This window comes from Dasypus novemcinctus, chromosome 3 (genome assembly GCF_030445035.2).
Source record: "Dasypus novemcinctus isolate mDasNov1 chromosome 3, mDasNov1.1.hap2, whole genome shotgun sequence".
Classification (NCBI taxonomy): domain Eukaryota; kingdom Metazoa; phylum Chordata; class Mammalia; order Cingulata; family Dasypodidae; genus Dasypus; species Dasypus novemcinctus.
Genome location: NC_080675.1, coordinates 138,621,292 through 138,645,439, shown reverse-complemented (window position 1 = coordinate 138,645,439; position 24,148 = coordinate 138,621,292). Strand labels below are relative to the sequence as shown.

The window sequence follows — 24,148 nt, the reverse complement described above, 5'->3', positions numbered from 1 at the left end:
TCTGATCAGATTCTGGTATTTCTGCAACCATATTCTTTTACTATGTTTATTAGTTACCTTTACGATGCAGAGTTTATTTTCTGTTCTGGAAAAGTGGTTGTCCAACCTTGCTTTGATGTCTCCAGTGAGGTTGGATTTGTTACTTAAGCACAGGCTCTCACATCCAGCACCATGGCTATAACATGGTACAGTTTGGGTCTATTTGGATTTGTCCTGTTTATAGAGTTCTTTGAGCTCTTAGATGAGTAATTTCGTGTCTTTAGTTAAGTTTGGGGAGTTTTCAGTGATTATTTCTTTGAATATTCTTTCTGCTCCTTTCTCTCTTTTCCTTCTGGGACACCTACAATGCATTTATTGATATGTTTGATGGTGTCCCACAGTTCCTTAGGCTGTTTTTATTTTTTTTTCGTTCTTTCCTCTTTTTTCTCCTTAGACTGGGTAATTTTAATTGATTTACCTTCAAGTTCACTGATTGCTTCTTCTGTAAGCTCCAGTCTGGTGTTGAACCCCTCTAGGTAATTTTTATTTTATATTTTGAACAATGGTTTATTTTTCTACTCAAATGACCAACCTGCTGAATCTTAAAAGTTAAACACATTTTTGTATCTTATTATTTTCATTTAACAATAAGACCTTCTAATTTGGTTTTTCTTGGAAAACAGTAATTTCGTTTTTCCAGTGGCTTTCAAATGCCATGACAGGTGGTTTAACGTGGTGGCTGCTGCTTTCAGGGTGTTATATTAAATGAATCCTCATTTCCAGTGCAGTCTTTCATTGCAGTCCATCCATCAAGACTTGTCTATCGTGGTTGGCCAAGGAGTCCTGCTTTGGCTGCCAGGGCTTCATTCTGCTGAATATGATATTCCTGAAATCTCGTGGATATTCTTAGTATATGTGCTGCCAAAGCGAGCACTTGTGGATATTCTTTTTGTCATTTTTAAGTATTTCTGTAAGCAATGTTCTGAACAGGTAGTCTCTTCAGATTTTAATTCTCTTGTCCTGAAATCTTTAACACAATACAAAAAGCAGGTTTCTGTAAGTTCGTTGTAGGTTTCAAGACATTCTTTAAACTTTTATCTGATCAGATTCTGGTATTTGTGCAGCCATATTCTTTTAGTATGTTTATTAGTTACCTCTATGATACATAGTTCCCTCTCTGTTCTGGAATAGTGGTTGTCCAACCTTTGCTCGAATGTCTCCATTGAAGTCGGATTTGTTATTTAAGCACAGGCTTTCATATCTCACACCAGGGCAAGCTGCGGGAGGACACTGATGGTCAAGTCTGGGGGCAGCAAGCTGGGATCAGAGTCTAGGTAATTTTTAATTTCCAGTATTGTGGTCTTTACTAATTTATTCCTTTTCATAATTGCCATATCTGTATTGATATTCTCTTCATGTTTTTCTATCATTTTCTTCGTTTTCTTTAGTTCTTAAACTAGATCTTAAACTGAGATCAGTCCTTACTTTGATCTTCCTCATTGATCGTTTCTAGTGTTTAATCTTCCCTTTTGCCTGGGTTGTCACTTTCTGATTCTTTGTATATTTTGTTATCTTTTGTTGAAACCTGGACATTTTGGTATTTAAAGTGTTATTGCTGCAATTTCGACCCTTAGGTGTCTGTCCTTAAGATTGTATCCACCTTGTGTTTTTTTTAATTTTTAATTTTTAATGATTTATTCTTATCCTCCCGCCCCCCACCCCCCCAGCAGTTTTCTGCTTTCTGTGTCCATTCACTGTGTCTTCTTCTGTGTCTGTCTATATTCTTGTCAGTGGCACCTGGAAATCTGTGTCTCTTTTTTTTTTGCGTCATCTTGCTGCGTCAGCTCTCCATGTGTGCAGCCCTATTCCTGGGCAGGCTGCACTTTTTTTCACACTGGGCGGCTCTCCTTACAGGGCACACTCCTTGCACGTGGGGCTCCCCTACACAGGGGACACCCCTGTGTGGCACGGCACTCATTGCGCACGTCAGCACTGCACGTGGACCAGCTCACCCCATGGGTCAGGTTTAAACCGTGGACCTCCCATGTGGTAGGTGGATGCCCTATCCATTGGGCCAGGTCCACTTCCCAGGATCCCTTTTAATTAGTGATGATTTTCTCTGTTTGTTTTAAAATTTAGTTTTTAACTGTATGTTTTCTTGATTTTCACCTAGGTTGCAAAATATCATCCTATGCTTGAGACCTTCAGACTACATGCCCTACAGGAACTAATCAATGATTTTTCATCTTCTGGAGATACATTAGAAACATAAATATGGTGCCAAAAGAACTTTTTATCCTTCTCTGACTATGGTTCATTTGAACATACTTTTTTACTGAAGAGAGGTATACACATTGAACCTACTCATTGTGCAGAGACTATCACGTAGGATCATGGACCATCCTAGTAGGGAAAAGGATGAAAGACAACGGACAACTAAACCCATGGCTCAAAGAAATGCACACTGCTCCCGACCATCTGGCTCCTCAACATCTGGGGTTCTTATGGTGGGACCCAACTTCAGGGTTGGCAAGAAGATAGGATGTGGGAACTTCGGAGAGCTCAGATTAGGTAAGGATTTGGTTATGTCAGTGGCTTCCACTAATACCAATAATAATAGCTATGATGAGCTTTGGTATGTTTCAAGACAAGCAGTTTATAATTTTATGAAAAGTTTCTCATAGACATGTTATTGTGAGAACTAAAGAATTTGTGTGGAGGACTGCAGTCATTATTAATTATAATTGTTAGGGGATTTTCATCTCCTTGTGTTGGATAGATAGGTGTTTCAGTTTTCCACTAACTCTGAGGTTTTATGATGCAGGGAGATGTACAGACAGATAGACATAAAAGACAGATTCTGTTTTAGTAGGTTTCATCTGGAGCACTAAATTCTGCATCTTTAACAAATGCCCAGGTGTTGCTGATACTGCTGGTCCTTGAACCATACTTTCTCTTTTTTCTTTTGAACCATACTTTTTGATATAGGAATAAAATCCTGCTTTAATTCAAATTCTGTTCCTGAAAAGGAAAGAGGGTAATTATTTTTTATAATACTCAGAATTAGTCCATAAGAATATACATCTTATTTAGAGAGGTTATTCAAAAGATAATGTGTTTGTATTTCTTCTTGGAAGTCCCGACATCAGAATTGAACTCCAGGGAGAAATTGTGAAATTTTATTTCACAAATAAGGAAATGGATTTTCTATTTCAAATATTACTTCATGGATGACATGAGAAATATCACCCAGTTTGAAGGTGTCAGATTGTGAAGGAGGTACATTGTACATTTACATACTTTCTTATGGCCTTCCCTACTTGTATAGGTGGAAGAGACAATAAAAGACTTTTAAAATGTATGAAGTTGGAAATCAGCCTGGAGAATATGAAGGGGTTCCTTTTTAGGCTAGAGTGTTTTTTAAATTGTATGTTTTTTCATAGCTCTTGAGACTTTGGGTTTTTATTAAGACCCATTATAAGAGACTTTGGCCTTTGGAGGAATGGGAAGGTGGGGGTATTAGATGTTTATTGTTTGTTACCTCCGCTGCCTACTACTAATAGTCCTGTAAAAGAAAATGGAAAAAGTCTTACCTGTAATCTCCCATAGAGAACCCCTGGAAAACATGAGTTACATTAGCCTGAGATCATTAGGTGCAGCATGGAATTTAGGATGCTTAGAATGAATTTACTTTTACCAGTGGAAGGCTGGCGACCTAGAATTTCAAGACCTGACTAGAATAATGAAAGGCTCTTTATATTTATAGATGTTTTCATGTTCTTGTTAACAAAACTAGAGGAAGCAACTGAGAATAGGAGTGAGATGTGTAATTTCACACTGCTTTACTTCCTAGCAACTACTGAGTTGCTTTAGCAACTAGTTTTGTGAATATTCATATATGTAATGGATTAACTTTATTCTAACATCGCATAAGCACTTGCATTAAGTAGATTATGACAAAAACATCCACAAAATTACTGCTGAGAAGCAAGAGACTGAACGATAGGCTTGCAGGAAATCGGAGGGTGGAGGAAGGATATGAGCCGATGTCTGCAGGGGTGGAATTTAAGACGAGATGGTGGTAAGTATGAACACAAAGAAGAGATAAAAGGGGGGCAAGGGGTTGCCTTTGCTTGGGGCTTTGCGGGTTTGAGGGTGGCTGGGGAGGGACGGGTGGGTAACGTTGCCCAAAAGTGGGGGGAGGGAGGGGTAGCATACGAACCAGGAGAGGGTCAGGTGTTGGTGGAGAGTAAAATGCCGAGAAAATCATATCAAAATATAATAAAGAGGGTTACCTGTTTAGAATGCTCGGAGGGGAGGGTCTGATGCAGGACGGGCTCCTGGGGAATGTCTAAATGCTCATTCTGCCAGAGTGGGTGACACCATGGGGTAGAAACCCAAGTAGTGAGAGTGGGGGTGGACCCACATCCTGGGGAGGACTAATGCCATCCAATAGAGGGAACTGTATCCCTCGAGAGAAAGGGTGGCTCCCAGGGCATTGGGGCAGTTGAGCAAGTTAGGCCCTGAACACTATTCCATCTATCTCTGGAAGTGGCTCCTCAGGAAACGGAGGTTGGCTATCACTGAGGGCACCAAGGTGGAAGGGAAAATGGACGTTAAATGTGTGGAACCAAAGTAAATGGGGGGTAAGAGAGGAGTTTCTTGAGAGTACACAAGGATGGATATAAAACATGTAATATTACACCATAACATATAGGAGATGACAGACTGATAATGTAAACCATAATGTAAAACATAGGATAACTAAAAATGTAAAGAACTGTGTATCCTAAAGTATGCACCATAATGTAAACACAGATGTCACCTTGTTAGAAAGCTAATGTCTCAGACTCTGTACATCACTTTAAGTAAATATGATATGAATAGGGAAAAAAAAAAAAAAAAAAAATTACTGCTGAGAAACAACTTCTAATGCATATAAATACATGCATTCTCAGAACATCAAAAATTTGTTTAATTTCTATATAGATAGAAAAAACTTTGGTCAATGACAACTGAAAATCTTTTTTACTTAATCACTTAAGTCTTGATTTGTATGATATGGTCTTTTTTTTTTTTTAAGATTTCTTTCTTTCTTTCTTTCTCCCCCCCCGCAGTTGTCTGCTGTCTGTGTCCATTCGCTGTGTGTTCTTCTGTGACCACGTCTATCCTTATCAGCGGCACGGAAATCTGTCTCTTTTTGTTGCATCGTCTTGTTATCTCACTTCTCCGTGTGTGTGACGCCATTCCTGGGCAGGCTGCACTTTATTTCACGCTGGGTGGCTCTCCTTATGGAACATACTCCTTGCATGTGGAGCTTCCCTACATGGGGGACACCCCTGCATGGCACAGCACTCCTTGCCTGCATCAGCACTGTGCATGGGCCAGCTCCATACAGGTCAAGGAGGCCCGGGGTTGAATCATGGACCTCCCATGTGGTAGGCGGACGCCCTATCCATTGGGCCAAGTCTGCTTGCCTTATATGATCTTTTAAATTTTTGTGGGAATGGAAAATCCATTCATTGAAAAGGAGGGTAGTTCATAAATATTTTCATAGTTGTAAAGTACTGTGTTTTATTTCCTCTCATGGACCTAAGATAGTTTGGATACTTTTCAGTTTGACTTGCCTTTTAGTCAGCTGAAAGAACTCATCCTGCCTTTTTAAAGTGGTTTCATTCTTATGTACTTACTAGGTTTCTTTTAGCTCTGGAAACATGTCATTATGGCATTATATTAAGGAAGACTTTTTCCCAGCAAAAACCAGAAAAGGGACTTTCAGAATCATTTGGCATCTTCCTAACAATAGAGTGGGCTGTATACCCTATTCCATCATTTTCTTGCTTTGGTATTATTGAGTAGACCATTGTGCAGACTGCTTAATGTTAACGGGGAAATTTTAAACTCAAGACAGGTGCAAGTAGGCCTCCACCATGGCCACCATTTATAAGTCCTTTCTCCCCCCCACCCTCCCGACTTTTCTTTTTGCTTGCTGTCCGCTCTCTGTGTCCATTTGCTGTGTGCTTGTCTGTGGTTTTTCTTTTTCTTGTCTCCCTTTTTTGTTGTTGTTGTGTCACCTTGCTGAGTTGGCTCTCCGTGGTACCTGCAGGTGAGCCTGCCTTCACAGGTAGACCCCAGGATGTGAATCCAGGGCCTCCCATATGGTAGATGGGAGCCCAACTGATTGAGCCACAACTGCTTCCCTACAAGTCCCTACTTTTTTTCAAACTCATTTCCTTCTCTAGCTACACATCTCTTTTGTACCTTAAACACTCAAGTACATTTCCACTTCAGGGCTTTTACACTTCTGCCTGCAAAGTTCTTTACCTAAATTTTACATAGCTTTTTGCTCCTCATCTTCCAGACCCCAGCTTTTATGTTACCTTCTCAGAAAGACCTGACTCACCAACCCCATTTAAATTAGTACATTTCTCCCCTAGCCACATTCTGTCCCATCAAATGGCTTTATTTTAATTCATTGCATTTATCAGTGTCTGAAGTGATCTTATGTATTAGTTTACCCGTTAATTGTCTTTTCATAAATATAAGCCTCTTTATATTTATAGATGTTTTCATGTTCTTGTTAACAAATATAGTGGAAGCAACTTAGGAGTGAGATGTGTAATTTTATCTGTTTTGTTTACTGTTGTTCTTTGTTAGATAAATGGAAAGGTAGCTAGATTGATAGGAAGAAAATATAAATAGAAGCATGGACTCCTTTGGCCTACAGGTGTATATGTGGAGGGGATTGGTAGATAGTAGTCTTTGTTTTTAGGTAGATCCCTACAGTCTAGACAGAGAACCAAACAAATAATTTAATGATTAGTATGTTTGGCTCTCTGCCAGTCTGTTTCTATCCCATCATCCATTTAACAAACATTTGTTGGATATATTCTATTATGGTAGATTTTGGGAAAGATACAAAGAATAACAAGATGTACTTTATGTCGTCAAGAATCCCACAGTCTAGTGGTAAAAAGTGAAAAATTGTAATAAAACATGTTAAGTATTATAATAGATTGTATAAAGACTATTTTAAAGGGAAAACTTAATGAAACTTTCAGAAAGAGGTTATCATTTGATTAAGAGTAGGGCAGGACTTGCACTGGGCACAAACAGGATGGGCACTCTAGATAGAGGCAGCTGCATGTACAAACACAAGGTGTTGTGAAATTGCACAGCATATAATCAGAGCAGCAATTAGTTACACATGAATGGGTTATAGGGCATGAAGTGGAAGAAAAATAATAGAGTGGCTTGTAGGTGGTTGGGATCAGATTGTGAGGTATTTGCCTGGTATTGAAGTATTTGAACTTTGTCCTGTAAGCAGTGGGTGGAATCATTAAGGGTTTTAAACAGAGGAGTGACATGATCTGGTTTATATTCTAGAAAGATACTTCAGGTAGCTTTAAGATTAGATCAAATAAGAAAGAGGTGGATGTTTTATGGGATTTGCTCTGACTGTGGTACACATCACATTGTACTGTCTTCCTCCATCTCTCTACCTCAAGATATAGCTTGAGGTAATACTTTATTTTATTAATCTTCATATCCTTAACTTGTTTCACTGTGTGTGACTTGTAAAAGGTACTCAAAAAATGCTTGACTGAATGGTCCAGGTCAGAAATGAAGATGGCTTCAGCTTTTAGCTCTGAAAATGGCAGTGAGATTGAAAAGAACAGATGAATTGGAGTGACATTTTGAAAGTAGAATATAGGCAAGATATGGTTGTCACCAGTTATCTGAGAGGAAGGATCAGAAATTACTTGAGTTTGTCAGCTTGTGGGAGGCCAATTCAATGAAGAAGTCTTTAAATGGTGACAGGAAATATGGGACTGAGATGAGTGTTAGGGAGGGCAGATAGATAGAGTTTATGAATATATTGACTTTGAAGAGTTTGCAGCATGTATGCAGAAATGTGTATTTGAGATTTAGAAGTTTAAACTCAAGATATGGATTTAGAAGTCATCACCATATAGTTGTTAATTAACCCACAATCATGGATGATGAAATGATTCTTTGTGGAGCTTGTATAAGTGGGAGAGGGAATATGCAGTTAAAGGATGCTGCAAGAAGAGTCTAAAGAGCAGAAAGTTCAAGAAGCCAAAAGAGAAGAGTTTTTAGTGGGGTGGGGTGGGGTGCTAAGGAGAATAAGAAGGAGACAGTTAATTGCTTTTGGTCTTTCACTTCTGATTATGTATTTCTGAGATGTTTCCTTTTTTAAAAATGTATTTGCAGGGGAGCGGCTATATCTTAGTGGTTGAGTGTATGCTTCCCATGTATGCAGTCCTGTGTTCAATCCCTGGTACCTCCTAAAAAAGTGTGTTTTCAATCAGGAAAAAACCAATAAGCCAAAAGCAAAGTAGCACATGCATTTGCAGTCAGGAAAAAAACAAAGCCAAAAGCAAAAAAATCCCTTAAAACAAATTTTTGAAAATAAAATTCTTGTTGCACATTTAAAAAAACAAAACTTACTGTGTTACCAGAGATAACCAATAGGTGTTTATTTTCCAAAATTTTAAAATTTATACAGATTGTATTTTAGAAATGCAATCAAACTGTGCAGTAAACCTGTTTTTATCACTTAATGTATCATGAATATCTTATTTTAATTTATAGATTTCTTTTTTTTTTTCTTTTTGAGGTACTGAGGCCAGGAATTGTACTGGGACCTCATATGTGGGAAGCCGTTACTCAGCCACTGAGCCACATAGGCTCCCCTGAGTTGGTTTTTTCGTTTGTTTGCTTGTTGTTTGTTTGTTTTTTTGTTTTTAGGAGACACCGGGGACTGAACCCGGAACCGCCCATGTGGGAAGCAGGCGCTTAACGGCTTGAGCCACATCCGCTCCCCTCTTTCATTTTTACTATCTGCATATTGTACAGTAATTTAACCAATCTCTTAATACACATGTAAGTTTTTGTTTTTTTAATATTATAAATAATATGGTAGTTAACATCCTTATAGGTACTTCTTTACATACTTGGCTATTTTCTTACAATAAATCGTGGAAATGTACTTTCTGAGTCAAAGAATATGCACATTTGCAGTTTTGTTATACATTGCCAACTTGTCCTCCAAAGAATGGTTTTGGTTTGCTCTCAATCTGCATGCGTGTGTTTCCTTACCTTTACAAAATCATGAAAATTATTGAGAATATTTCATCTTTGCCAGTATGATGAGGGAAAACGATCTTTTCACATATTTATATTTTTTGTTTTAAGAGTTGCTTCTTTGTGGCCTTTATCTAATTTTCTATGGAAAGATTATTTCTATGGAGGTTTATCTATGTATAATTGCTTCAATAGAAAGGGGAATTTTGAAGATTTAAGAGTGTTTTAGTTTCCTAGACTGCTTAAGCAAATACCATCAACTGAGTTGGGTTGAATGATGGAAATTTATTTGCTCACTGTTTTGAGGCTGGGAAAATGTCCAATTCAAAGCATCATCAAGGCAATGCTTTCTCCCGAAAAGCTGGCATTTTGGGGCTTGCTGCCATTGATGCTTGGTTCCTCTGTCACATGGCAAAAGACATAAGAGCATCTCCTGGTCTCTTTCTTCTCTTCTGGGTTCCATTTCAGCTTCTTGCTTCTTTTGGCTTTCTCTCTTTCTCTTTCTGAATGTCTTTCTCTTATAAAGGACTCCAGTAATAGGATTAATACCCATCCTGATTGAGTTGGGACACACCTTAACTGATGTAACTCCATAAGAAGGTCCTACTTGCTAATATATTCACACCTCAGGAAAGGATTAAATTTAAGAACATGTTTTTCTGGAGTGCATGCAACTTCATACCACCACAAAGAGAGAAGGGAAAATTGATGGAGGATGATCATGGATAAAAGGTGGGAGAACATGATTAAGAGTAGAAACAGATTTGATTTGATTTTCATTCATTGAAAAACACGGGAAAATTTTGAGGATTTTTTTTTCTAAAGCGTTCTAAGCCTTTTGCTGAAATCAGGCCTAGAAAGAATCATCTTAACGTTATAATAGGAATGATTCTAGTCCTTCAGAATTAAGAAAATTTATATCCCTAATCTACAAAACTGTTAGTGTTTATCTTCTTAGTTGGAAGAATAGATGGATAGATGATATTTCTTTCACATCCATTTGGGATGTACCTATGTTTATGGGTAACCTTTTACACTACAGAGGCTTGCATATAATTTTTTTTTTTTTAAAGATTCATTTATTTTTTTATTTATTTTAATCCCATCCCCCCCCCCCCCCCCCCCCCCGCTTGTCTGTTCTCGGTGTCTATTTGCTGCGTCTTGTTTCTTTGTCCGCTTCTGTTGTCGTCAGCGACATGGGAAATGTGGGCGGCACTATTCCTGGGCGGGCTGCACTTTCTTTTCACGCTGGGCGGCTCTCCTTATGGGCGCACTCCTTGCGCGTGGGGCTCCGCTACGCGGGGGACACCCTTGTGTGGCACAGCACTCCTTGCTCGCATCAGCACTGCGCATGGGCCAGCTCCACATGGGTCAAGGAGGCCCGGGGTTTGAACCACGGACCTCCCATGTGGTAGACGGACGCCCTAACCACTGGGCCAAGTCCGTTTCCCGCATATAATTTTAATCTTTGTAATATCCATATGAAGTGGGATAGGGTTAAAGATGTTTTTACTTGCAAACGAGAAAATGGAAGCCCAAGAATTGACCTCTTTGCACTTTTCCTTCTTTGGTATCTGATGGAATATGCAAAACTACATTAGCACAGAAGGAAGTTTCTGACAATGATAAATTGGCTAAGAGTAGCAGCCTCTCCTGTGATACACTCCTTCCTGGCTTCTAAAATAAGACACTTCTTTCTATGACTAAAGCTGGGTGTGCAAGACAACTTCTCTATTATTATTATTATTATTATTATTATTATTATTATTATTATTATTTTAGGGACCAGGGACCAGGGATTGAATCCCAGACCTCATATGTGAGAAGCTGGTGCCTAACCATGGAGCCTCATCTGCTTCCCTGAGCTGGTTTTTTAATTTGTTTTGCTTGTTGTTTGTTTTTTTTCAGGAGGCATCAGGAACTAAACCCAGGACCTCCCATGTGGGAGGTAGGAGCTCATCCACTTGAGCCACATATGGTCCCTATATTATTTTTTCTTTATCTGAATTACTGAACTGTCACTCATGAACTGAAAATGGAATTTGTAACTTTAACTTCTACCAGGCAATTCTGTTTTTGACAGCTGTGATCCTTGATTTACAGACGTAGATTACGAAAAGCAGTTGGTTTCATACTATAGCTCACCAAGCCTTGGAGCCTCTATTTCCCACTACACAGAAATGGGAAACAAAAAATGGTCAGGCAGTACTCTCCATGTTCTCTCTTTTATATATCAAGTTTTCATGTAAGATTTTGGTTGAAAGACATGGTTCTGCTGCTTTAAAAAAAAAAAGTTGAAAATCATTCATCCAAAAAATTACGGATTTAAGATGAAATGTAAAATTTTGAAATGTTTCTCCTCTGGTTAAAAAGTGAAGGCATTGTACAATCAAATGTTACTTAGCATTTTAACTTAATGAAACTGGGTCTATAATAGCAAGATAAAACCCAGCTTTTGTAATGTTAAAGTTCCTAATAAAAACTATAGCTTTTAAGTTCTATGGTTAGAACAAAATATAACAAATTTTAGAAGTCGTATCATTATTTTCTTTCTCTGTGAGATGAGGATAATAATGCCTTTTTTATATATTTGTTATGAAGATATAATTCCAATAATGTATACAACTACCTAATTCAGTGCTTTATACTTAGTGAGCCTCTTGGTTTGTGTAAATAAGTTTTTAAATTTTTGTTTTAATTTTCCCAACTTTGTAAGGAAAATTTTCCATGTTACAGAAAAGTAAAAAGAATAGAATGGTGGTGAATAGTCATAATATACTGTTTCCTGGATATACCTGTTGTTAATATTTTGACATGTATGGATCATCTCTTTTGAGATACGTATTTAAGTATGAACTATTTAAAAGTAAGTTGCAGGAAGCAGACTTGGTCCCAAGGATAGGGTGTCTGCCTACCACATGGGTGGTCCGCGGTTCAAGCCCCGGGCCTCCTTGACCCGTGTGGAGCTGGCCCATGCACAGTACTGATGTGTGTGAGGAGTGCCCTGCTATGCAGGGGTGTCCCCCCATATAGGGGAGCCCCATGTGCAAAGAGTGCATCCTGTAAGGAGAACCACCCAGCACGAAAGGAAATGCAGCCTGCCCAGGAATGGCACCACACACATGGAAAGCTGACACAACAAGATGACGCAGCAAAAAGAAACACAGATTCCCAGTGCCGCTGGTAAGGATAGAAGTGGTCACAGAAGAACACACAGCGAATGGACACAGAGAGCAGACAACAGGGGGGTTGGGGGCGGGGAGGGAGAAAAATAAATAAATCTTGAAAAAAAAAGTAAGTTGCAAATCTGAGAGAATATATTTTTCTCCCTCAGTAAAGGATGTTTATATTCCCATTTTACAGATGTGTGACAGATCATAGCCTTTGATTTGTCTCCACAGCATTTTGTGGAGGAATTAAATTTAAAATTATAAACCCAGATAAAACGCATTATAAATTTCTTGGAACAATCACAGATGCATGTAAAATTCTTTTTCCTAGTAGTATTGTAGTTTGAATTATTTTTGTAATTGCACTGAAATTTCAACACCCTATTGGTTCTAATTCAAGAAAAATTTGTTGAGGTTAAACAACTTTACCAGATCTTGAGGAATTGTTTATTTCTGTCAATAGCATAATCCATTAAAAAACTGTATGAGGGAATAGTTTTTATACCACATTCACTGATCCACAGTCTGTGTCATATGTTAATATGGTAATTTTAGAAACATCACATATATGGTACTTGCAGAATTATTCATTGATATGTTGGGTAGTTAATCAGAATTTAACTACAAAGTTTCCATACTTGCTGAACTGGTTTGGTATTGTTGAGCTGCAGTACAAAACTAGAATGGTTATAAGCAACAGCAGTATATAGGAAGATCTGGCTGTGAGGAGGAGCTAAGAATCAATATTTCCTTGATATCACCATACATCCTAAGGAGAAAACAATCTGAATTTATGGTCATAATGTTCTAGAAAAAAGCAAAACTCTTATCAAAGGAAGTGGAGCTTACTCTTAGCTATAGTGGGCTCTCATAAAGCAAATGATGTCAAGCCAAATTATCCAATTATTTTCTGAGATAGGGTTACTAGAGCAAAAGGTTGATGTAGATATATGTTAAGTATGTATTTCATAATTTGTTTAATTAAGATAACCCATATGACATGGATTGTAAAGGCCAAAGCTTCTGTAACACATAATTAAAATGAAACACATTTGTGTCCTATTTTACCCTTAGATTCTAATCCCTACAAGTAACCTATTTCAGCTCTTTTATCCATGCTCTCTAGATCCCTCCTTACTTCTAAATATCATTACTTCTTGATTCTTTTTCAATATTAGATAATGTTTACTGATTTTCTCACACTATCCACAATCACATACATACATGCTCTCCATAGTAGATATATATATATGTATATATTTCTCTCTCCCCTTCCCCCACAGTTGTCTCCTCTCTGTGTCCATTTGCTGTGTGTTCTTCTGTGTCCACTTGTATTCTTGTCAGCAGCACCCAGATCTGTCTCCTTTTTTTTTTTTTTTTTTAAGATTTATTATTTATTTATCCCCACCCCCCCACACACCAGTTGTCTCTTCTCTGTGTCCATTCGCTGTGTGGAATGGACCTTATCAACGGAACCGGGAATCTGTGTTTCTTTTTGTTGCGTCATCTTGTGTCAGCTCTCCGTGTGTGTGGTGCCATTCTTGGGCAGGCTGCACTTTCTTTTGCGCTGGGCGGCTCTCCTTATGGGGTGCACTCCTTGCACGTGGGGCTCCCCTCCACAGGGGACACCCCTGTGTGGCACAGCACTCCTTGCGCGCATCAGCACTGTGCATGGGCTAGCTCCACACGGGTCAAGGAGGCCCGGGGTTTGAACCTTGGACCTCCCACGTGGTAGGCGGACGCCCTATCCATTGGGCCAAGTCCACTTTCCCATATTAGATATTGATGATTGGTTTTCTCACACGCCCCATCCCCAGGCACATATATATACATTCTCCCATCAGTTCAAGGTTGAAGGAACATATAGCTAAAGAGATAAAGGATATTAAGAAGACACTGAGTGAGCATAAACAACAGTTTGAAAGCCTGCAAAGAAGAGGGACAGAACTAATGGAAATGAAACACACAATGGATGAAATTAAAAATACATTTTAATATAAAGAGCTAAAATTGAAGACCAAACTGCACACCTGGAAGAATTCGAAAAAGAACAGCAAACTAATCCTAAACCAAGTAGAAGGAAAAAAATAACAAAGATGAGAGAAGAAATAAATGAAATTGAGAGAAAAAAAATAGAATCAGCAATTAACAAAACCAAAAATTGGTTCTTGGAGAAGATAAACAAAATTCACAAACTCTTAGGTAGATTGACAAAGGTAAAAAGAGAGAAGATGCAAATACATAAAATCAAAAGTGAGAGAGGTTACATTACCACTGACCCCACAGAAATGAAAGAGAAATGATAAGAAGATGGTGTGAACAACTGCTGTGTATTGCAGGGAAAGTATAGAGAGATTGAGAGGTGAGGAATTTTCTTTTTTGTTTATTGTTGTTATTATTGAAATAATGAAAATGCTCTAATAATGATTGAAGTGATAAAGGCACAACAATGTGATTATGCCACATACTATTTATTGTACACTTTGGTTGAATTGTATGCTTTTTAAATATATATCAATAAAATGTATTTTTCAGAAGAAAAAATGCCCATGAGAAATGAAAAGCCCAGGACCAGATATCTTCACATATGAATTCTACTATTTTTCAAAGTAGATTTAATACTAGTCATGCTCAAACTCTTCCAAAAAATTGAACAAGAGAGAATGCTACCAAGCTCATTCTATGAAGCCAACATTACCCTAATACCAAAGTCAGATAAAGATACCACAAAAAGAGAATATTACAGACCAATTTCTCTAATGTATATAGATGCAACACTCCTTAACAAGCTAATTGCTAATTAAGTCCAAAAGCACATTAAAAGAATTATACGCCATGATCAAGTGGGTTTTATCCTAGGTATGCAAAGGTGGTTCAACACAAGAAAATCAGTGTAATATACCACATTAATTAATTGAAAAAGAAAAATTCACATAATCCTCTCAATTAGCATAGAAAAGGCATTTGACAAAATACAGCATCCCTTCTTGTTAAAAAAAAAAAAACACTCCAAAAGATAGGAATAGAAGGAAATTTTCTCAACATGGTAAAGTGCATATTTGAAAAACCCACAGCTAACATTGTTTTCGATGGTGAAAGACTGAAAGCTTTCCTGCTGAGTTCAGGAACAAGACAAGGATGCCCATTGTTACCACTGTTATTCAGTATTGTGCTAGAAGTTCTAGCTGGAGCAATTAAGCAAGAAACAGAAATAAAATGTACCCAGATAGGAAAGGAATAAGTAAAACTTTAGCTGTTCGCTGGTGAAATGATCCTGTATCTAGAAAAATCTCAAAAAATCCACAGCAAAGCTACTAGAACTAATAGATGAGTTCAGCAAAGTGGTAGGGTACAAGATTAATACACAGAAATAAGTAGTGTTGCTCTATACTGCTATTGAGCAATCTGAGGAGGAAGTCAGGGAAAAAGTTCCATTTTTGGTAGGGAATAAAATATTTAGGAATAAATTTAACCCAGGACACAAAGCACCTGTATTCAGAAAAGTAAAAATCATTGTTAAAAATAAAACAATCCCATGTACATGGTTGAAAGATTAAATATTGTTAATTTGTCAGTTCTTTGTAAACTGATTTAGAGATTCAACACAATCCTAATAAAAGTTCTAACAGCCTTTTTTACAGAAATGGACTAGACCGTTATCAAATTTATTTGGAAGGATCAATGGCCCCGAAAAGCCAAAAATATCTTTAAAATGAAGAATGGAGTTGGAGAATTCACACTTACTTATTTTAAAGCATATTGTTCTGGGAGTGGGTGTAGCTCAGTAGTTATGCACCTGCTTCCCATGTATGAGGCCCCAGGTTCAATACCAGGGACCTCCTAAAAATAATAATAGTAGTAAAGCATTTTGCTTAGCTACAGTGGTAAAAACAGCATGGTACTGACATAAAAGTAGATATATTGACCAAACTGAATGATCAGTTCAGTAATAGAACCTAGCATATACAGCCAAGTGATTTTTACAAGTCTGTCCAGTCTACCCTGCTGTGCTAGAACAGTCTATTCAACAAATGATACTGGGAGAACTGGATATCTATAGCTAAAAGAAAGGGGACCTATATCTCACATCTTATACAAAAATTAACTCAAAATGTATCAAGGACCTAAATATAAAAGCTAGAACCATAAAATGCCTAGGGAAAAAATGTAGGTAAACATGTTGAAGATCTTGTGGTAGATGGTAGTTTCTTTAAAAAAAATATTTATTCCTCACCACCCTCCCCCCTGCCCATTGTCTGCTCTCTGTCCATTTGCTGTGTGTTCTTCTGTACCTGGTTGTCTTCTCTTTAGGTGGCATCGGGAACTGATCCTGGGACCCTCTAGAGTAGGAGAGAGGCACTCACTCTCCTGTGCCACCTCAGTTCCCTGGTCTGCTGCATCTCTCATTGTCTCTATTCTGTGTCTCTTTTTATTGAGTTATCTTGCTGTACAGCTCTCCTTGCAGGCCAGTACTCCTGCACGGGCCAGCACTCCACATGGGACAGCTCACGGTGTGGACCAGCTTGCCTCCACCAGGAAACCCCTGGAATTGAACCCTGGACCTCCCACATGGTAGACGGAGCCCAATTGGTTGAGCCACATCCACTTCCCTCATCTTCTTTTTAGGAGACACTGGGAACCGAAGCCTGGCCCTCCTGTATGGGAGGGAGACGCCCAATTGCTTGAGCCACATCCACTTCCCATGGTAGTTTCTTAAACCTTATACCGAAATCGTAAGCACCTGGAAGAAAAATAGATATGTGGGATCTCTTCAAAATTAAAAACGTTTGCTTTTCAAAAGGCTTTGTGAAGTAAAAAGGTAGCATGCTCAATGGGAGAAAATATTTGGAAACCACATGTCTGATAGTGGTTTAATATCCATGTTTTAGAAAGAGATAATACAACTCAATGATAAAAAGACAGCACAATTGGACGGCAGACTTGGCTCAGTGATTAGGGCATCCGTCTACCACATGGGAGGTCCGCGGTTCAAATCCCGGGCCTCCTTGACCTGTGTGCAGCTGGCCTATGCACAGTGCTGATGCACGCAAGGAGTGCCGTGCCACGCAGGGGTGTCCCGCGCGTAGGGGAGCCCCACGCGCAAGGAGTGAGCCCCGTAAGGAGAGCTGCCCAGCGCGAAAGAAAGTGCAGCCTGCCCAGGAATGGTGCCACACACAAGGAGCGCTGACACAAGATTATGCAACAAAAAGAAACACCGATTCCCGTGCCGCTGACAACAACAGAAGCAGACAAAGAAGATGCAGCAAATAGACACAGAAAACAGACAAATCGGGGTGTCGGGGAGAGGGGAAATCAATCAATCAATCAATCTTAAAAAAAAAAAGGACAACGGAATTTAAAAATGAGCAAAAGATTTGACTAGACATTTTTCAAAGAGGAAATGCACATGGCCAAAAAGCACATGAAAAGATGCTCTCAACATCATTAACTATTAGGAAAATACAGAAATGAGATATCATTTCAAGCCTTACATAATGGCCATTATAAAAAACAAAAACAGAAATCTTCAAGTAGTGGACAGGATGCCATCCATGTTCATGGATTAGAAGACTAAACATCATGAAGATGTCACTTCTTCCGAAACTGATTTATAGATACAACGCAATACCAATCAAAATTCCAACAGCCTACTTTACAGAAGTTGAAAAGTCAATTACCCAATTTATTTGGAAGAGAAAGGTGTCCTGAGTAGACAAAAACATCCAAAAAGAGAAGAGTGTAGTTGGAGGACTCATGCTTCCTCATCTTTAAGTGTATTCTAAAGCTACAGTGGTCAAAACAGCATGGTATTGTCTTAAAGATAGACAGCATTGTTCAGTGGACTCAGATTGAGAGTTCAGAAATAGACCCTTACTTTTCTATAGTCAACAGATTTTTTTTTTAAGATTTCATTTTTTTTATGTACCATACACAGAAACACCCTTGTTTGCACTTGGTACCTGTGTCTTTTCGTTGTGTGCCTTTTTTTTTTTTTAATTGATTAATTTATTTATCTATTTATTTATTTATATCTCCCCCCTCCCCCCATTGTCTGTTCCCTGTGTCCATTCACTGTGTGTTCTTCTGTGTCTGTTTGTATTCCCATTAAGCAGCTCCGGGAACCAATTCTGGGACCTTCTGGGGTGGGGGAGAGGCAGTCATTCTCTTGGCCACCTCAGCTCCCTGTTCTGCATCTCTTATTCTCTTTCCTCTGTGTCTCTTTTTGTTGCGTCATCTTGCTGTGCCAGCTCTCCACATGGGCCAGCACTCCTGTGTGGGACAGTACTCCACATGGGCCAGCACTCCACATGGGCTAGCTCATCACACAGGCCAACTTGCCTTCATCAGGAGGCCCTGGGCACCCAACCCTGGACCTCCTATATGGTAGATGGGAGCCCAGTTGGTTGAGTCACATGAGCTTCCCTCGTTTTCTTTTTAGGAGGCAGTAGGAAGTGAAGCCTAGCCATCCTATGTGGGAGAGATATGCCCAATGGCTTTAGCCACCTCCACTCCTTGCTTGTTATGTCTTTCATTGTGTTTCCTTGTTGTGTCTCTTTGTTGCATCATTTTGTTGTGTCTGTTCACCACTTTGGCCTGTCGTGTCAGCTTGCTATCTGCTCATCTTCTTTAGAAGGCACCGGAAACCGAACCCAGGACCTCCTTGAGGTAGGCAGGTACCCAACTGCTTGAGCCACATCCGCTTCCCCTGATTTTTTATATGCCTGCAGAATGGTTTCTTTAACAAATGGTGCTGGAAGAACTGTATATCCATATCCAAAAGAATGAAAGAGAGCCTCTATCTCATTTCCTTATGCAAGAATCAACTCAAAATAGATCAAAGACCTAAACATAAAAGTCAGGACCATAAAACTCCTCAAAGATAATTTACGGAAACTTATACAAGATCTTGTAGTAGATAGGCATTTCTTAAACCTTACACCCAAAGCATGAACCACAAAAGAAAAAATAGATAAATTGGACACTTCTATACTTTAAAGTACTTTGTGTATAATTCTGTAATGTGCTGTTCGATTTCGATTTGTAAGTATTTTGTTGAGTTTTGCATCTATGTCAGAGAAATGAGGCTGTAATTTTTTTTTTCTTTTCTGCTTAAATAATAGGAATTTATTGGCTCATGATTTTGAGGCTAGAAGAAGCCCAAAATAGAAGTATCAGCAAGATAATGCTTTCTCCTCAAAGCCTTTAACTCTGTGGTCCTGGCTGCTGGTGATTCATGGGTTTCCTTGGCTTGTATCCCTGCCTTACATCACATATGAATGTCCTCTTATTTTTTTCTTTTCCAGGTTCTGTTTACTTTTTAAAAACAGTTTTATTGAGATATATTTTCATACCATACTATCTTTTCAAAGTGTATAATCAGTGGCTTCTAGTATAATCATAGTTCAGTGCATTCATCACCACCAAAAATTAGTATGTAATTTTCTTTGCTTGTGGTATCTTTATCTTGCTTTGGTATTACAGTAATACTGGCTTTATAGAATGAGGTAGTGTACCATCCTCTTGAATTTTTTTGGAAGAGTTTGAGCAAGATTTGTATTGTTCTTTTAATGATTGGACACCTGTGGAGCCATCTACTCCTAGGCTTTTCTTGGTTGGAAGGTATGACAGTTTGATATTATTTATGAATTCCGAAAGGAGATATTGATTATGTAAACTGGTCTGTTCCTCTGGCGTGATACCCTTTTGATTGTATTAAATTCATAGTTTTCATTTTTACTTTATTAAATGAAGATTAGGGTTTTGATTTGACTGCATCATTAGTGTGTGCAGGGTTGTGTCCCCACCCCCTTGGGCTGTATAAACAGATGGTCAGTCAAGAACATGGAAGGAGATATATGAAGAAGAAAACAGAGGAAGAGAGACAGCTCCCCAGACAGGACAGAGGCCCCGGGAAGAGACATGAGCCTGATAATTTGCAGCTGAAGAGAGCAGAGAAGCTGAGAAGCCCTGAGAGAAGAGCCTTTCGCCAGCCTGCAGCTGAGATTGGAAGAGGCTGGGACTATGGAACTTTAAGAGGAAGAAGGAAAGCTGAACCCTTGCAGACATCATCCGCCATCTTGCTTCAACACATGGCAAATGACTTTGGGTGAGAAATTGCCTCTTATGGTACCTTGAGTTGGACTATTTAGGGCCTTCTGACTGTAAGTTTCTAATCCTTTTGGCTGACTAATACAGAAGGTTCCCCACCCCCCCTCTGCCCCAGGTGGCTACCTGCTCATTGTTTTTGCTTGTTGTCTATTTTTGTTTTTTTCTTTAGGAGGCACTGGGAAACAAACCTGGGCCTCCCATTTGGGAGGTGGATGTTCAACTGCTTGAGCCACATCCACTCCCCTGTTGGAAGGTTTTTGATGACTGAATCAGTCTCTTTTCTTTTAATTGTTCTGTTTAGGTCTTTTATTTCTTCTAGAGTTGATGTGGGTTTTTTGTGGGTTTCTAGAAATTTGTCCATTTCATCTAAGTCTTCTCATTTGTTGGCATACAGGTTTTCATGGTATCCTGTTATGATCCTTTTATTTCTGTGGGGAGAAGTAATGACGCCTTCTCCTTTCTGATTTTACTTATTTTTATCCTTTCTTCATCTCCAGTAGAAAGCTTCCTTTCCTCTATTCCTTTTCTGGGAAACTTAATCTGTTCTTTTTGTTTTTGTTTTGTCTCTAATCTCTGCTCCTACCCTTTTTGTTGCCTGTAGTTGCTTTTGCTGAAGAGCAAATTCTGGGAGAAGAGTTAACCAGAGAAGACTTTCCCAAGCCAGTATTTCCCAGTCAAAAAAGCCCATGAAGGGGCCACCAGCCATTTCCAAAGGACCCTGGAGAGAGAGGGTCAGGAATGATGCCAAAAAGTCTTTTCATTGGCTCTCTGGAACTGTGCTTTCCTGGCTTACCTAGCTGATGGCACTCTTCAGCAAACTGAAGGGAAGCCCTAAGGAGGCAGTGTATCTTTAAACCTCTACTGGCTCCACCCATTTTGGAGGTAGGGTTGAAACAATGGCCACAGCATTTCCTGTCCAGGGTGGATTAAAACAACTGCTCATCACCGGGACCCAATGATCTCATTCACTGATTGAAAGCCATGATCAGTTCTCTGTCATGCCCCACACCCTTTTTGCTGGGGTTGAGGGTGTCTACCTATCCATCTGCAACAGCCACTCAGGGCCTGGACTCAAGGCAACTCTCCTTGAGAGTGGAGAATAGGCACCAATTGCTGCCACAGAACATTACTTTTTTTTTTTTTAACCACATCTTCTCAGTCTCTTCATCTTGCTCTTCCCACAATGCTGAACAATGTGCCTCTGGCTTGACAATTTCTGCCTGTGCGGTAGCTGTTCTTGGAGGAGGAGTAAGTCCTGGAGCTCCCTACTATACCATCTTCCCTAGAAGTTCTTCCATTATATGGTCTTGGTTATATGAAACACCTAGAAGAACCAAACCTTCCAGAGGCAGGTAGTGGTTTGTAGATTACCAGAGGCAGGGAGGGATGGGTGCAGAGTCGGCTAGGGAGGAGGTAAGGGGAGATGGAATAATAGCTTAGTTAGTGAGTAGTTTCTATTTGAGGAAATGAGAAGGGAGAAATAGTAGATATTGATGATGGTGCAACACAACACTCGAAATATAATTAATACTACTCTACTGTACACTTGAATGTAGTTACAGTTGGAAATTTTGTGTTCTATATTAGTTACTGAAAAATAAAAAAGATAGAATAGTCTACACTAAACATGGTGTTTTTTTCCACAAGAAATTTATAATGGATGAATTAATATTAATATAAATTGGAATTTCACATATGTTTGCTGAAATTTTTAACCATGCTCATATAAAACTTCATATGGTTTCATTTGTCTTAACAAGTCCCAGATTTCTGGAAGAAAACTGAGAACCAGGAAACAAACCAAAATAAGAAAAATAAAAAGTTTCTGAGAAGCCTGTATATTTCTACTTTATACATATTTCTAACATGATTTTTTGTTTTTTCTTATTCTAGAAACATAAAATGAGAAGGGCATTACATATATCAAGAGGTGATTACTGATAGGACTGATAGCACGAAGAGACAGACTACACAGACCAGAGCACCTGGGCAGAATAACCCTACATAAAAAGCATCACTTAGTTGGTGTAGTGCAACTATTCATACTACCGGATTCAATATTTTCTTTAGAAAACTTGCTGCTTTATAATCCACTTTAAATTATTTTATCTTTTTTTTTCTTCACTAAACTTTTTTTTAATTGGTCTCAAAATTCTGTGATGGAATTTTGATCAAGTTGTTTCCGTTTTTAAAGTATTTAAAAAACTAATCCTGCTACACAAAAGAAAAAAAATGGTCCACAAAACATTTCTTTCCTTTGAAGGTTTTACTATTTTTTTGTTATCATTAACCAGTCATTTGCTATGGTCAATTAAGAAAAGCAGTTCTGAGACCATTCTTCTGCTACTAATTGGAATGGCAGGGAGTATGAACAATAATCTGTCTGGGCAGACTTGATGACCTTGCCAGCTTCAGCAGCTTTCTTCTTCACTGCCCCAATGACACCCACAGCAACTTTGTCTCATATCAGAAACAGTGAAATAACTCAGAGGAGGATAGAAAAGCCCTCAGCTAATATGGGCTTCCCAAGAATATATCAATGATGGAGCAACACCACATTTCAAGGATTTGAGGCCATCTTCCATTTTCTTCCCAAAATAGTGATCGGTCTTCTCCTTCAATTCACTAAACTTGCAAGCAATATAAGCTGTGTGACAATCCAACATAGGTGTATAGCTAGTACTGATTTAGCCTGGATGGTCCAGGATAATCATCTGAGCAGTAAAGCTGTCTTCTTCCATTGGTGAGGCATTTTTCCAGTCACCAGCCACAGTGCCACAACAAACATCATTTACAGACATGTACTTGATATTGAAGCCCACATTGTCCTCAGGAAGTCCTTTACTCAGTATTTCATGGTGCATTTCAACAGATTTCACTTCCATTGTAATGTTGGGTGGAGCAAACTTGACCACCATGCCCGGTTTGGGTACACTAGTCTGCCCATAGGGACAGTCCCAATACCACTGATGTTGTAGACATCCTGGAAGGGCAGATGCAGGGGCTTGCCAGATGAAAGAATAGGTAGGAAGATATAAACTAGAGCTTTAAGCAGCATGGTTCTACTGTCTTTGTCATCCTTATGGATACCCTTCCATTCCTTGAACTAAAGTATGTGAGCACTTTGCTCCAGCATGTTGTCACCCTTCCAACCAGAAATTAGCACAAATGCTACTGTGTCAGAATTACAGCCAGTTTTCTGGATGGCCTAAATGTCTCACTGGTACTGTCACCTTCTCCATTTCCGTGGGGACTCCATTTGATCTTTTTTTAAAATAAAAACATACAATTCTCAATTAAATGTACTAGATACATATGAAATTTTAAAAAATCTAATATATGTTACACTATATTTGGTTCATAGTAACATAATCATACAGTAATTTTCCTTTTGTGTCTGTCTTCCTTCGCTCAGCATAATGTATTCCAGGTTCATTCATGTTGTCATATGCTTTATGACTTCATTTCTTCTTACAACTGCATAATATTCCATCGTGTGACTATACCACAATTTGTTTCTCTCTTTGTTGGTGGATGGACACCTGATTGTTTCCAAGTTTTGGCAATTGTGAATAATGCTGCCATGAACATAGGTATGCAGATGTCTCTTCGTGTCACTACTCTCAGTTCTTCTGGGTATATACCCAGTAGTGGCATTGCAGGGTCATATGTAAGTGTATATTCAACTTCTTTAGGAATTGCCAAACAGTCCTCCACAGTAACTATACCATTCTGCATTCTTACCAACAATAATTAAGTGTTCTATCTCTCTGCATCATCTC

General features: G+C 38.8%; 1 protein-coding gene across 11 annotated transcripts in view; it reads left to right on the top strand.

Annotated features, from left to right (window-relative positions):
- The window catches only part of CSNK1G1 (casein kinase 1 gamma 1), a 193,361-nt gene that overhangs the window by 60,846 nt on the left and 108,367 nt on the right, over positions 1–24,148 (top strand). For all 11 annotated transcript variants that reach the window (XR_011648439.1, XM_058294327.2, XM_058294329.2 and 8 more), the window contains one exon: positions 2,153–2,550. Coding sequence is in view for 10 of the 11 variants with exons in the window: in XM_058294327.2 (XP_058150310.1) it covers positions 2,373–2,550 (178 nt within the window). In the remaining variant the exon portion in view is untranslated. The remainder of the gene's footprint in view (positions 1–2,152; positions 2,551–24,148) is intronic.